Source organism: Loxodonta africana, chromosome 21 (genome assembly GCF_030014295.1).
Source record: "Loxodonta africana isolate mLoxAfr1 chromosome 21, mLoxAfr1.hap2, whole genome shotgun sequence".
Taxonomy (NCBI): Eukaryota; Metazoa; Chordata; class Mammalia; order Proboscidea; family Elephantidae; genus Loxodonta; species Loxodonta africana.
The window spans coordinates 2,789,054-2,803,161 of NC_087362.1; the positions used below are offsets into that span (position 1 = coordinate 2,789,054).

Genomic DNA, 14,108 nt, shown 5'->3' on the forward strand with positions numbered 1-14,108 from the left:
GAGTTCCTCAAAGGCAGAATTCTCTGAGAGAGCCTGGAACTGGTCCTGACTGTAAGTATTTATATTCAGGTCTAGCCCTTGAAACCACATGCAACTATTAGGTAAATGGCTGAATATAAATTTCACGGGATGTGGCAGCAGCTTAACTTATAGCCGGAAGATGATTTTCTAAGATACAGAGATACAATTTTTACCTTTTTTTTTTTTTTTTATTTGTCCATACATCACTTTCAAAGAAAGCAGTGTGGAGAACAAAAGTAGGACTTTACATGTGTTCTTCTGATTAATGTAGATTTCTGGATTTCCCAGTTTGAACATTTTAAACTGTAATTTGAGGAGAAAAAAAAAAAAGGACTGACTTGCCAAGTGGAGTAACCTGATTCTTGTTGGATCAACATGTTATCAAGTTGAGGTTGTCACTACAAAGCAAGCGTGATGAAGTCTGCCTTTTCAGACTAAAATCAAAGCCCTGGCCTGCCAGCCCAGAATTGCTGAACTAAGCATCCCCTAATCAGCGGTCTCTATGTAGATTTAGACAGCTCCAGGAGGCTGGGAGCCTATCAGGCCCAAACTCATTATTCTAATCAAGTGTTTCAATTAAACACACTTATTGCCAGGATCACAGGCTCCAGGCCTGCATTCTGGTCATAATGGGTGGTATTTTTTTTTTAGTTCTTCCCAGTGATAGTGTTCAGCTTTGTGGGGGTGTAGTTACTATTTTTCTAAAGTAGACCACGGGAGAGTCCCCTGTGAAGTGCACCCTGCTGAGCTGGCAGTCTGGCCAGTGGACAGAAAAATAATAAATAAATAAAAGATAATTACCAACGGGTTGCAGAGGAAGCAACACACCAACAACTCCATCTATTTGCATCTTCCACTGGAAACACAAAAACAGTACTGGCTAGGACAAGATTTAAGAAATATATAAACACACACACATTGGGTTGGCTTTTATTGGAATGCCTAGATGCAATCTATAGTCATCGAGTTATGGAAAATTCAGGTCACATATAAAGTTAAGAAGGCAAATGAAAAGAACAATACAAATCAGACAAAATTTACATCTCAAAATATCATGAAAGCATTTTTGACTGGCTTTGCCTAAAATACTTTGAATATCAATTTCTTTCTTTTTTTTTTTTGTAAGCTAATTCTTTTCATTATACAGTCCCCCTCCCTAAACTCTTAGAAAAACATCTTTTGTTTACATATTCCCCAAGGTCACTACTTCTTGTAAAAAGCATGTCCAGATCACAAGTCTTTTTAGAAAGAAATAGGCTCATTATACCTACTAACAAGACACTAATTGGGTTGATTTGACTTCTTCTAAAATAAGCACCAGGAGATACTCCAAATCTGTTATTTATCGGTGCCAGTGTCAGGGACCCGTCCACGTCAAGAAGAGGATAATTATTTCACTTCTGTCATGTGGTACAAGCTTCTCATGGTCAATGCATCAGAAATATTTCTGAGAATTTAGACTCAGAGCCTATTTCACCCAAAAGTACTTACAGCATGCTAAGTACAGTCCTGCACAGCTCTCATCCAACAGAACTGCAAATACCTAAGTTAACAGTCAAAAAATAAAACGTAAAACAGAGCCATGTTTATGTGGTTTGAAATCTCAGTTTTCTAAATCTGGGCTTCATAATACTTGCCAAAGGATTTTCAGGATAAAAAATATTAATGCTAATGTGTGCTTTCGTTCTAATAAAATATCAGCATTCATTAGAAGATTAATTACTTCCGTATGCTCTACCAAATACACAAAGACAGTAATAGCACTGACACTGTAAATTCAGCAGCTATTTTGAAACTTTCCCAGCCAATCTGTTTAATAAACACACCTACTGTGCAATTTAGAGTATGTGCTACATACAAAGCAGTTAGAAAATTATTTTCAATACATCACTTGAACCTTTGTATTTACGACATGTTCACTTGCTATATTTTATCACCATTATACAGAGAGGAAAACAGTGTGGACTATAGCTCAATGAACTGAGAAGTATTTTCTTAAAAATATTTTTGTGGCTGAATTTAGTGCTCACGAACGAGATCTGCGAGAGCGGCTGAGCTGGCACAGAAGCGCAGAGGGTGGCGTGCTCACTCCCGCACTCGTGGAGCAGGAGGGGCGCGCAGTCAGGACACTTCCAGGGGATCCGCCACCCACCAGGCTCCCCCCACACAGAGCAGAGGCGGCCGTTCACACCGGCTCCCAGGGGGTTTGGTCATGTGGGCTCACAGGAGCTTTTGTTGCCCGTTTTTGTTGCTCTTGGTGACCTGAGGGTCCAAACCCTAGACTAGCTGAGTGACCCTGACCTTCTCCATCTGGCTCTCTCATCACTCCTCGGCGCCTGCTATCGTTCCTAGGTCTGAAGAAGACACGTGCTTATCGTCAAGAGGACATCAGGTCCTTCCCTCCTCACAGACGTTGCCCCAGCGTCGGATGTGGTCCGCTCCGACATGAAACTGAGCGTCAAGGAACCGTCCCAGTACAAACCCTGTGGTCAAGTATCTGGGCTCCACCCTACTGCTAGGGCTGAAGGAGGGCCGAGCACACCCCTCCCGGTCTCATACCTGCCCTGACAGACAGTCCACCAGCCGCTCCCCGTTTTCATACCTGCCCTGACAGTCCACCAGCCGTAGTTTTCTCCTGTGCCTCAGTGCGCAATGGTTGAGGGCACCGGCTTGACGAAACCCAGAAGGAAGAGAACCGTGCAGTTCTCTGATTAGCCACCCACATAGGATTGCAGTGTTCTATCTGTCTAACGATAGAAAGTTGCACGTTTTCTCAACCTAATACAAAAATATTAACACTTCTGGACATTATAGGCATACGTTGTTATATCTCTACAATATAATAATTTATACTGTACAGCTCTAACAGATAACAAAAGGTGCAATCCTTTAAAAAAATCACACAGTCACATGTTTTTATCATTTTATTTTTAAGTATAAACTTTTTAAACACTTTACATAAATTAACTCCTCTGAGACTAATATTTGATGTACAGTAAATTGTAATTCATATAAAAATCCATAAACAACTTGTCTCACATAATTTACAAAAAAAATCAGGGTTTCCTCTGCTTATCAGGGACAAGGATTCTAGTTGCCAGTTTTTCCCCAAGGCAAACCATGTCAACATTGTAAGATCCGTTACAAATCCCCGCCGTCGCAGGGGTCACTTGTGCCAACGTCCCCTTGGGAAGCGGCACAGGGAAGCAGTTGGTCTGTCTATGAACAGTGACTTGGCCCCACATTTGAAAATCCACAGAGATATACAGCACACCCTATGCAGAGACTACTTCTTGTAAGCAAAGGTCAACGATTCGGTCATGTTGGGAAACACTACGAATTTTTACCTCAGTTAAATACAGGGCCGCAAAGGAACAGCCAGCCTACCGCCGGAGGTTGAGGCCTTTTTTTTCTTTAATTTTTTTTTCTCTTAAAACTTTCAGTCCAACAGAGTGCAGCGATACGCATATGTAAACATATTCTTTAAAGCCGATCACCTTTAAGGTCATTCAGAAAAAAACTTGTTTTTTTTTTTTTTCCGGATTTTTTTTTTTTTTTTAATAGCAGTCTCATTCTCCTGGAAGGCTCTTCTGCCCGGAGAGTCCGATTCAGGCTGCGCGACGGGAGCGTCTGAGCAGAGCTGCGGTTTAGGCTCGGAGCCACGCAGCCCGCGCCCGGCGGCCAGGGTGTTACCTCTTGCCGATCTCGCTTTGCCGGAGGAACTGGATGTTGTTGGCGCTGTCGGCCAGCTCGGGGTACTGCTCCACCGAGAGTACGTAGTACCCGTCGTAGCCCTGCACCTTGCCGGCGCTCAGCAGCTGCCGCTTCTCGCCCTCCGTCCAGAGGCGCGCGCCCTCCTCGCCGTCGCGCACCCGCTGCTGCTCGCGCGCCCAGGCCCGGGCCAGCGCGCGCTGCCTCGCCTGCTCCAGGATGCGCGCCTTCTCCTCGTCCAGCGTCATGCCGTAGCGCACGTGCAGCGCCAGCGCGCCGAACTGCATCTCCACGTCGGCGAACCTGCGAGTCCTGCCGTTGACCACGGTGGTGGACTGCGACACGGTCACGTTGATGCCGTTCTCCAGGGCCTTGCGCCCGCTCGTCAGCCGCAGCGTGCCCAGGTCGCTCTCGGGCGTGGTGGTCTTGATGAAGTAGTGCGTGTCCTTGCCCTCGATGGTGAAGTGCAGGTTCTCCAGGTAGAAGGCGTTGTTGAGCACGGCCGCCACCTTGATGCAGTCCTCGTTGGCGATGTTGAGCACGTTGGTCTGCACGCGGCCCTGGCTGACGGCCAGCATGACGCCTTTACCGATCAGCGACTTGACCGTGGCGAACCACAGCCACGACTGCTCGCCGCCGGCCTTGCGCCTGCTCACCTGCACCTCGGCCATCTTCCCCAGGGACAGGAAGGCCTTGGCCTGCCTCGCCACTTGCTGCTGGACTCCAAAGATGGGCTGGAAAGAAGAGAGAGACGGCATAAGGCACATCTGGACCCCGTGCTGGCCCAGGAGCCAGGCTTTCCGGCGAGGCTTCCGCCGCTGTCAAGAGGCGCGACCTCAGGGAGAGCACCAGGGCCTTTATTAAAGCCTCACCTGCATCTTTAGAGATGGAATAGCTTAAAAAACCCTGGGTGGGGGAATGCATTCAAGCTTCCCTCCCCTCAAGTTGATCCAAATGTTTTTTGAAATATAAAAAAGGTAACTCCACCCTGTATAAAAAGCATAAAAGCTTTTTATTTTGTAATAAACATAAAACCAAAATATTTTTGTTTTTAGGTTTTCTCTTACAATATCTAGATGCTCTTTTTCCACACCTGCCCCCCTTGGGGAACCCAGCTTGTCAGGTGTTCCCTCCCAGCAGCTTTGTCCACAGCAGGCTGAGGAGAAAGCAGCACACAGAGATAAGGATTTGAAAGGCTGGGCGTGCCCAGGGCCACACCACTGGGTACCGCTTTACACCCTTTGAAATGCCTGTGCTTTAATTTGGGTAAACTCTGTTCCCTCACTGGGCGAAGGCAGTTTTCAGCTGAATTCCACCAGAACAACTGCAGAACTAAAAGGTACTAGCTTGAGTGGACCGTGGAACAGCTGGAAATGAGTGTTTATGACTTTAGGAAAACAATTATTTTCACGGACAGGGACAGTGTGCCATCTACATTGGGAAATGTTTTAAATTGGGGGCATCGTAACTCAGCCATTTCTTCTGCTACCAGATGTTTGTCTGGCCAGTGTTTCCCAAATGGAAACATCGTTTCATCTGCAGTACTGAAAGAAACATTTGTTTTTCTGCACTTGGGGCAGCCTCAATGTCTTTGCCAGCGATTCCCTAAGCTGTCCTTATGGTGTGCTTCTCTCGACAGAGAACTTGAACCATATTTAAAAGGCTGCCTAGGAAAAAAAGCTGGCAAGTTCATTTGTACAATTAGACTTAAGTGTCTTCAGACATGTTGGGAAGTCGTATGTAATTAGGACATGCTTCTTCAAACACATTAGGAAACATCAGTATGTCTTCATGGCCCTTGATCAGGGTAGATATATTTGCAGTGAGAAGTGTCAGAATGGCTCCCAGACCTTTGAGACTCGATCAGTTTTGCTTTTTAAATGTAAAGGTGACATCTGAAAAAGGAATTGCTTTTAGGTTAAGTGTCAAACATGTACCAGAAAACAGCGGAAATGGCACCGTATCTACTGTGTGTGTGTGTGTGTGTGTTTTAACCACGATGGCCTCCCCTCTTCGTATGCATTGAAATGAGAGGAAATTGCTCAAGGGGGGAAATTAATCTCTCTTAGAGACCCCGTACTCTCTCTCCTTATCGTTATGGGGTAACCCAATTTCTCAATCTCTAATTATTCTCGCTTTAAGCTAGAATTCTGGTGTTTTGTGGTGCAGTCCTTTCTGAGCTCAGAGTGGTGGGAATTAAAAGTGCCATTTTCTGAAATGGCAGCTTTGACTTTGTAATTTTCGTTCTATTTCTGTTATTTCTCAAAACAGCTATAGGCCTCCTGATCTGTTATTTTCAGGAAAATTCCATAAACACGTGGCTGCAGGGGGAGCCTTGACCACAGGACGTTTTATTTTTAATCTTCGCCCATGAAACACTGCTAATACTGTAAAGAAGTTGAACTTTGTGGCATTGTTGTGGGCTGCTAATCTGCGATACGCATCCTCTGCCCCTCCTGTTTATTGTGCTTTTGCCTTCAGGTCCCAGGTGCCAGAAGTGTACGTTCATGGGCTTCTCTGCAGAAGCCCTACACTCAAAAACAAGCTTCTGCCTTTTATTACCCTTTGATAATGATTTTCTGTGTTTTTATTGGCATCACTAAAACCAGATTTAAGCCAGTTTAACAGGCTTCTGGTCTGCAGGACAGAAATGCGGAGGAAATGTTTTTCTTCTCTTTTTTTTTTTTTTTAAAAGAGTCAGAAAATTAAAAACTGTCTTTGGTACACTCATAGCAACCCTTATATAGGACAGAGTAGAACTGCCCCATAGAGCTTCCAAGGAGCGCCTGGCGGATTCGAACTGCTGACCTCTTGGTTAGCAGCCATAGCACTTAACCACTACACCACCAGGGTTTCCTTCACAAGGGTAGTTTGATTAAATACAGGTAAATAAGACACCAGTAAGCCACTTAGCACCTTTTCATCGTTCTGCTTTTCGTTTCTTACCGGGACATCATCCCATTGCTGACTCTTCACAAGTTCGTAAGAGGGCTCTGTTAAGTCAAACTTGGGAACGGGGAATCCAGGAATAGCGTTGTGCAGGTGGAAGCCAAACGTCACCAGCCAGCTGTTAACATCTAGGAGAAAAATTTTCAGAATGAAAGGTGTTGGAGTTTATTTTGTGCTTTTATAAATTTAAATTCTTACCTTACAAAAAAACAAACACAAAAAGCCAAGGTTATGTAATAACCTGAAAAAGAGCACATGTTTACCTTTAGCCTACGCTTGGAAACCTAGTGTCTGTTTTTAGACGTGAAGACAATAACCTCCACAGCAGAACCGTGGCAAGCGCTACAGAAAACGCAGAGTAACAGACACTCACCTAGACTGGACAAACAGCCGTATGCACTAAGTTGCATCCTGTGTTGGGAATAGTGATTAAAAGAGCAATAACGATGCACAACAGCATGAAAAAGACATAGTTGTAGAAAACAAACGAAATTTGCAGCTAGTAAAAGCTGGTCTTAGATGGAAGTTGTGTGTTATTAGCCTTCAAAGCGATTGCCCAGGGATATGTGGATTTTCACAGCCCATTTTCTATTAATAAAGATCCTGAATTGAGAGTATTAAAATTAACCGTTGATTCTTAATCAAAGATGAATGCTGAAAGCTGGCAAAACCGGCCAAGGGCACAGAGGTTCTGATTACCATCAGCTATGACTTCAAAGGCTTGCTGTGCACAGGTGGAGACAAACTTTTTGGGGAAGGAACCTGCAAACCTTTCAAATGGTATTTTAAAATATTGCCATGTGACTCCAAAAGCCATTAAGCTTAGAATAAACCTTTTATTCTATTCTGGAGGTTATAATGTTACAGAACTACGCAGCAGGCCTGCAGGTTTATGAGTACAGTTGGGTGTAGATTATTTTATGTATTAAGCACATTGCTGGAAAATTTGAAATTGCATTTCACCTAATATATTTGATGCTGTTCCATCTCTCTTTTGATGTTTTTCAGAAAATGCTGCCACGACATTCTTTGCAGTCCACGTTGCTAGGAGAGGATGAATTTAGGAGCTGTGGGCTTTCTAGCCTTGCAGTCAGCCCGTCAACACCTCTTAAATAACCAGTGGTAAACAGCTGTCAGGATGATGGAGAGCTACTTGTTTCCCATTTCCTCCTCTAGGGCACAAGCTTTCACCTCATCCCCAGGCTGGCAGGTCCTTTGTCCCGGCATCATATGGCTATGAAACCAGTGGTATTCTCCCTACTTTAAAAGGGCTAGTGGTGAGGGAGAGAAATCCCAGGTTCATTGTGTAGGATGGAAAGTGATACATTTTTTGTGAGAGTGTATATAAAATTACAAGGGAAACTTATGTTTTGTGGAAAATTTTTTCTCCCAAATATTGAAATATTTGGGACAAAGGTTTTCCTATTCTGAACAAAGGCTGGGTAACAGTAAAAATCAGAAGGTCTTAAGTATTGAAAAGTATTGCCAAAGTAATGGGACTTGAATGCAGATGGTTACTGAAAAACCCTGAATGAGAATACCATAAGGATGGTAAAGGATGGGACTTTCAGCTGGTTCTCACTGAAAAGAAATAGAAAAGCTTAGCAGTCTGGAAAAGTAGGAGGCAGATGTGAAATGAAAAGGGCACAGCATTCTGAGAGCTGTACTGAGAACCGAGAGAACACGCATCTCAATACACCTCAAATATTGAGCTAGAAAAGAGGCAGCCTGGAGGAGCGTCTAATACAGGTCAAAACAAAGGAAAACCAAACCAAATCGAAACAAACAAACAAAAAGAAAACAGGAAAGAACTCGCTTTCTGGAAACATAAATGTGGTGGAGAGGTTAATTATGGTAGTGTAATTCAGGACTAAAAGGTGGAGGCAGAAGAACCAGCTTTTTGGAGTAGAGGATGAATGAAGTCAGCTAACTTATGGGAACTAGAGTAGTCCTTGAAAGGATCTCGTCTCCATTTTACATCTTGGCCATTCTGTGGTGGCAGAAGTGGGATTGATTTTTTTTTTTTTTTTAATATCTGTACAAAACTAAGGCAGTAACATGCACTAAACTTGGAAAGATCTTAAATCTATACTCCAAAAATTACCCTAACTGGCAGAAAAATTAGTATGCCTGTTAGTAATGTCACTGTTCAAGAGCTGCACTAAATGGCAATGAACACAGTGGTGTAAGAGGACAGAAGGGGTGAAAATAGAAGCAGGGTCCACTGGCTAAGTGTCTGATGAAAGAAGTGGCTTCATTATTGTTCTGAGGTGATGGTGATGAGGAGGGACTTAGAACTCTCCCAAGGATAAGATGGTGTGCCACAATGTTTTGTTTCATATTGATTCTCTCCATTAGAACTTTACATATACTATAAAAACCAGTATTACACATTTGTAAGGTAGTTACTATTTACAAAGCAGGATTACATGTATTATTGTATTTTATAAGTAGCCATTTTTAAACCCATTTTGTAGGTAAGGAAACTGAGACACAAAAAAAATTACATGACTTGCCTATAAAGCCATATACAGTTTGTAGGACGAGAGTTGGGATGGAACTTCAGTTTTGGGATTCTAAATCCCTCATTCTTTCTGCTTTCCCATGTCACTTCCTTTCCTTAAATGACTGAATTCCATGTTTGTTATGGATTGAATTGTAACCCCCAAAGATATGTGTTGTAAATCCTGACCCCTATACCTGTGGTTATAATCCCACTTGGGAATGGGTTTTCCTTATTATGTTAATGAGGCAGTATTAGTATAAGGTGTGTTGGTTAAGTGTTCGGCTGCTAACCGAAAGGTTGGCGGTTTGAATCCACCAGCCCCTCTGTGGGAGCAAGATGTGGCAGTCTGTGTAAAGATTTACAGCCTTGGAAACCCTATGGGGCAGTTCTACATTGTCCTATAGGGTCTCTATGAGTTGCAATCAACTGAACAGCAGTGGATTTGGGTTTGTGTGTTTTAAATCCATCTTTGCTCAGATAGAAAAGAGCAAATTAACCAAGCAAGCAAGCAGAGATGGAGGAAGACAGATGCCAAGCCACATGGAGATTGCTGAGGAACAGAAGCTAAAAAGAGACATGGACCTTACTCCACAGCCAACAGAGAGAGAAAGCCTTCCCCTAGAGCTGGGGCCCCACATTCAGACTTCTAGATTCCTAACTGTGAGAAAATCAATGTTTGTTAAAGCCATCCACTTGTGGTATTTCTATTATAGCAGAAACTAACTATAAATAACCAAGTTATCTGTAACTAACTAACTATAGATAACTAAGACAATGTCATTTCAGAAAATTGTGGCTTTGGGCATGTCAGACAGACTAGGAAAGAACAAAGTATGCCTTAGTTTCCCTTTCCTTTTATTTCTCCATGGAGAAACACAGTTAAAAGATCAGGCATTTGAGATTTCACAAGTGTAAAGTTAAAAAAAGAAATTCCTGTTATTCATGTGTCAATTTAACAATTACAGTGATTTAGCACTTGGGAAGGAAAAGTGTTAACGTTTACCTGTGATGTAATCTTTCACATCATGGATTTTGCTTGCAGGGTTGTTATTCCTAAACATATACAGATTAAAAGGAGCAGGGTCCTTCCCAATTCTTTTCCAGATTTCGATGTCAGGTGTTGTCCATCGTCCTGCCAAAATGTCATAATCTCTTTCTCCAAAGTGGATTAATTTGGTCAGTGGGTCATACAAGCCACCATGAAATCCGATTACCAGTTGAAAGTCAATGTTGGAGTCAAAGTAGATTTCGCCATATGCAGTGTATTGAATCTGTTTTAGCATAAGCCCATTGCTGCTGAAGACGGCCAATGGCGTCCCTGTGTTGTCTGATGCAATGTAGAATTCATCCCCACTGCTGATTTCCATGGCAAAGAGATGTCCTTGGAGATCATAATAGAGGGAGGTAATTTCTGAACTCGAATGATTGTACACATGTGTGATCCTAGTGGGATAAGTGAGGTCAGCATAAAAAAACTGCAGGTGCTGTCCCAGGCTGGTTTTGGTAGAAACACGCCTCCCCAGGCCATCGTAACGATAGATCACTGTCCAGCCACTGCCTTTACTGTAAACTCGAGTGAGAAGCCCCTTGGAGCTGTATTCAAAGATCTCGGTGCCTCTCTGGCGCAGGAAACCGTCTTCATCCAGTCGATACTGAACATCACCCAGGCGAGTGATTCTGTCTCGCAGGTCATAGCGGAGAGGCGTCAAGCGTGCGCTGTTACTTGGGTTCAGCAAATGGAGGTTTCCATTCAGGTCATAATTGTAACGCCACATGATCTTTTCATTCAGGTAAACTGTTTGGAGCTGTCCATCAACATCGTATTCATAAGCATATTTGGTAGTGTTGGCAAAGGGCCCTATTTTAATCTCTCTCTTGGTTACCCGGCCCATGTTATCATATTGGATTGTAATCCAGTACATGAGTGACCTGAATATCTCATACTGAATTTCCTTGATGCGACCATGAGCATCAAAGTGCTTGGTGTAAGTCATTACAGCTGTGGAAATGATCTGGTTAATATCATAATATATCACTCCAAATTTTCCAAACTGCTCAACTTTACCAGAAATGTCATCAAACTGGTACAGATCAATGGGCAGTGGGGTTTCGTTGATGACACCCTGCATGCTGGTCACTCGGAAGCTGTTGTCATAGCTGTAGTCAAATCTTGCATTTACCATCCCATCTTCACTAAAGCGGAAAATCTGTCTGTCGATCAGGGGGCCAATTTGCCTGTATCTAATGGTGCAAATAAAACCATCGCTCTGGAGGTTTACAGTTTTTAGGACTCCTGCTGTTTCGTCATAGGTAAAGCTGACTCTTGTGCTATCATACAAAATTTCTGAGAGTCTGGTCTGCCTTCTATATTTGAATAAGACCCTCCGGCTTGTACCCAAGAATGCCGTCTGCAGAAGCAGCCCTTCCTCGTTGTAGTCCGTGATGATGGAGGCGTTGCTCTCTGGGGGGTTGTATATGTTTCGGTAGTAGCCAATGGATCGGATGGTCTGCATGGTGTGGCGAGCCACACTGGGCATGGTGATGGCAGAGAGCCGGTCCCACATGTCATATTCGAAGATGTACTGCCGCTGGCTATGAAGCAGAAGAACCATGGACTGTAACGAGAGAACATGTTGTTATCCAGTGTTTGTGAATGGGGAAGCAGAGGCAGATTTAGTGGCCACAAACACACAGAAACATTCCACTTGAGAAAATGATTTTCATTTTAATTGAGTTATCCTTGACCTTACACGTTGTTAACGAGTCCCTGCCTAATTTGCTCGGATGCTTAATTGTGAGGGGTTTTGCAATTAGTGGCTCAAGATTCATACTGTGCTACTTTGTCATAATTGCACCATTCTTGCAGGCATTCACAGCCAAGCAGCAGATTGTCAGTGGATTTGGGTAAGTCATATTACAGGCCTGAGCAAGGCTGCTTTAAAGGCAATGATTCAAGGAGGAAGCAGTATATGGGAAATGCAATCCTATTCATAATTAGCGATTATTTAATAAGGTGGCTTCTCCCCCTCACTGGATGGAAGATCCACTGAAATCATACTTTAATTCCAGTGCCTCTGAAGCAGGAGCAAAGCATTCAAAATATTTTATGAAGAGGAGGCAAACGATCAGCCCCAAACGGATACCGTGTGCACGAAACACCAACATCGACAAATGCTGCCAATCAGTCACATGGTGAATGAGCACTATGAATGCCTGTGATAAAAATACGGACCCAGACGCTCATGTCTTTGAGGGCAATTCTTACACACCTGTAATAACAGTAAAACCCACATTTGGAGTCTTCCCTTTTGTGAGGACCAAATCTGACTTGTACTTCAGGTGCCGCAAGCACGGTTTCTGGGCTACCTGCTACTTTGGTGCTAAATTACAATGTGGATAAATACACAAATAAAAATAAGCTCTGCCTGTTTTGCAAGTCATTGCAGAAAGATGACATTAATTTATTAGGCCGACATGAGGGAAGGTCCACCTCGACGCTGGCTGAGTAAAGCCCAGTAGTAACACAGGATTGGGGTTTTTTTCCACTGAGGAAGCTTCCTCTAAGACCTGTTAGACCAAATGGGAGCATGGTTAGGTTGGAAGCCCTCCTGGGATGTGTTCCTTTGCATCTGAGATGGAAATGTATAATACCTTGTCTAAGGTTCATTTTTTCTTCACTGTCCACCATCTTCAATACCCTTCTGCTTGACTTGGGCTCCTGCAGACCGTGCTCTGTGGGCATAGCTAGGGGCAGGTTTCCTATGTAAGGCATGTAGTGATAGCTAGGGGCAGGTCTCCTATGTAAGCTGTGTAGTGATAGCTAGGGGCTGGTCTCCTATGTAAGGTGTGTAGTGATAGCTAGGGGCTGGTATCCTATGTAAGGTATGTAGTGATAGCTAGGGGCTGGTATCCTATGTAAGGTGTTTAGTGATAGCTAGGGGCTGGCTTCCTATGTAAGGTATGCAGTGATAGCTAGGGGCTGGTCTCCTATGTAAGGTGTGTAGTGATAGCTAAGGGCTGGCTTCCCATGTAAGGTGTGTAGTGATAGCTAGGGGCTGGTATCCTATGTAAGGTATGTAGTGATAGCTAGGGGCAGGTCTCCTATGTAAGGTGTTTAGTGATAGCTAGGGGCTGGCTTCCTACATAAGGTATGTAGTGATAGCTAGGGGCAGGTCTTCTATGTAAGGTGTGTAGTGATAGGTAGGGGCTGGCTCCCTATGTAAGGTGTGTAGTAATAGCTAGGGGCAGGTCTCCTATGTAAGGTGTGTAGTGATAGCTAGGGGCTGGTTTTGTATGTAAGCTGTGTAGTAATAGCTAGGGGCTGGCTTCCTATGTAAGGTGTGTAGTGATGGCTAGGGGCCGGTCTCCTATGTCAGGTGTGTAGTGATAGCTAGGGGCTGGCTTCCTGTGTAAGGTGTGTAATGATAGCTAAGGGCAGGTTTCCTATGTAAGGTGTGTAGTGATAGCTAGGGGCTGGTCTCCTATATAAGCTGTGCAGTGATAGCTAGGGGCAGGTTTCCTATGTAAGGTGTGTAGTGATGGCTAGGGGCCGGTCTCCTATGTCAGGTGTGTAGTGATAGCTAGGGGCTGGCTTCCTGTGTAAGGTGTGTAATGATAGCTAAGGGCAGGTTTCCTATGTAAGGTGTGTAGTGATAAGTAGGGGCAGGTTTCCTATGTAAGCTGTGTAGTGATAGCTAGGGGCAGGTTTCCTATGTAAGGAGTGTAGCCATAGCTAGGGGCAGGTTTCCTATGTAAGCTGTGTAGTGATAGCTAGGGGCAGGTTTCCTATGTAAGGAGTGTAGCCATAGCTAGGGGCAGGTTTCCTATGTAAGCTGTGTAGTGATAGCTAGGGGCTGGTCTCCTATGTCAGGTGTATAGTGATAGCTAGGGGTGGTTTCCTATGTAAGGTGTGTAGTGAATT

The 14,108-nt window shown here is 43.9% G+C and overlaps 1 protein-coding gene across 1 annotated transcript in view; it reads right to left on the bottom strand.

Annotated features, from left to right (window-relative positions):
- Window positions 1-593: 593 nt before the first annotated feature.
- The window catches only part of TENM3 (teneurin transmembrane protein 3), a 788,034-nt gene continuing 774,519 nt past the window's right edge, over window positions 594-14,108 (bottom strand). Inside the window, exons 26-28 of the mRNA XM_064273551.1 lie at window positions 10,191-11,802; window positions 6,679-6,809; window positions 594-4,466 (exon numbers count right to left, since the gene is read on the bottom strand). Coding sequence (XP_064129621.1) covers window positions 3,711-4,466; window positions 6,679-6,809; window positions 10,191-11,802 — 2,499 coding nt within the window. The 3' untranslated portion in view covers window positions 594-3,710. The remainder of the gene's footprint in view (window positions 4,467-6,678; window positions 6,810-10,190; window positions 11,803-14,108) is intronic.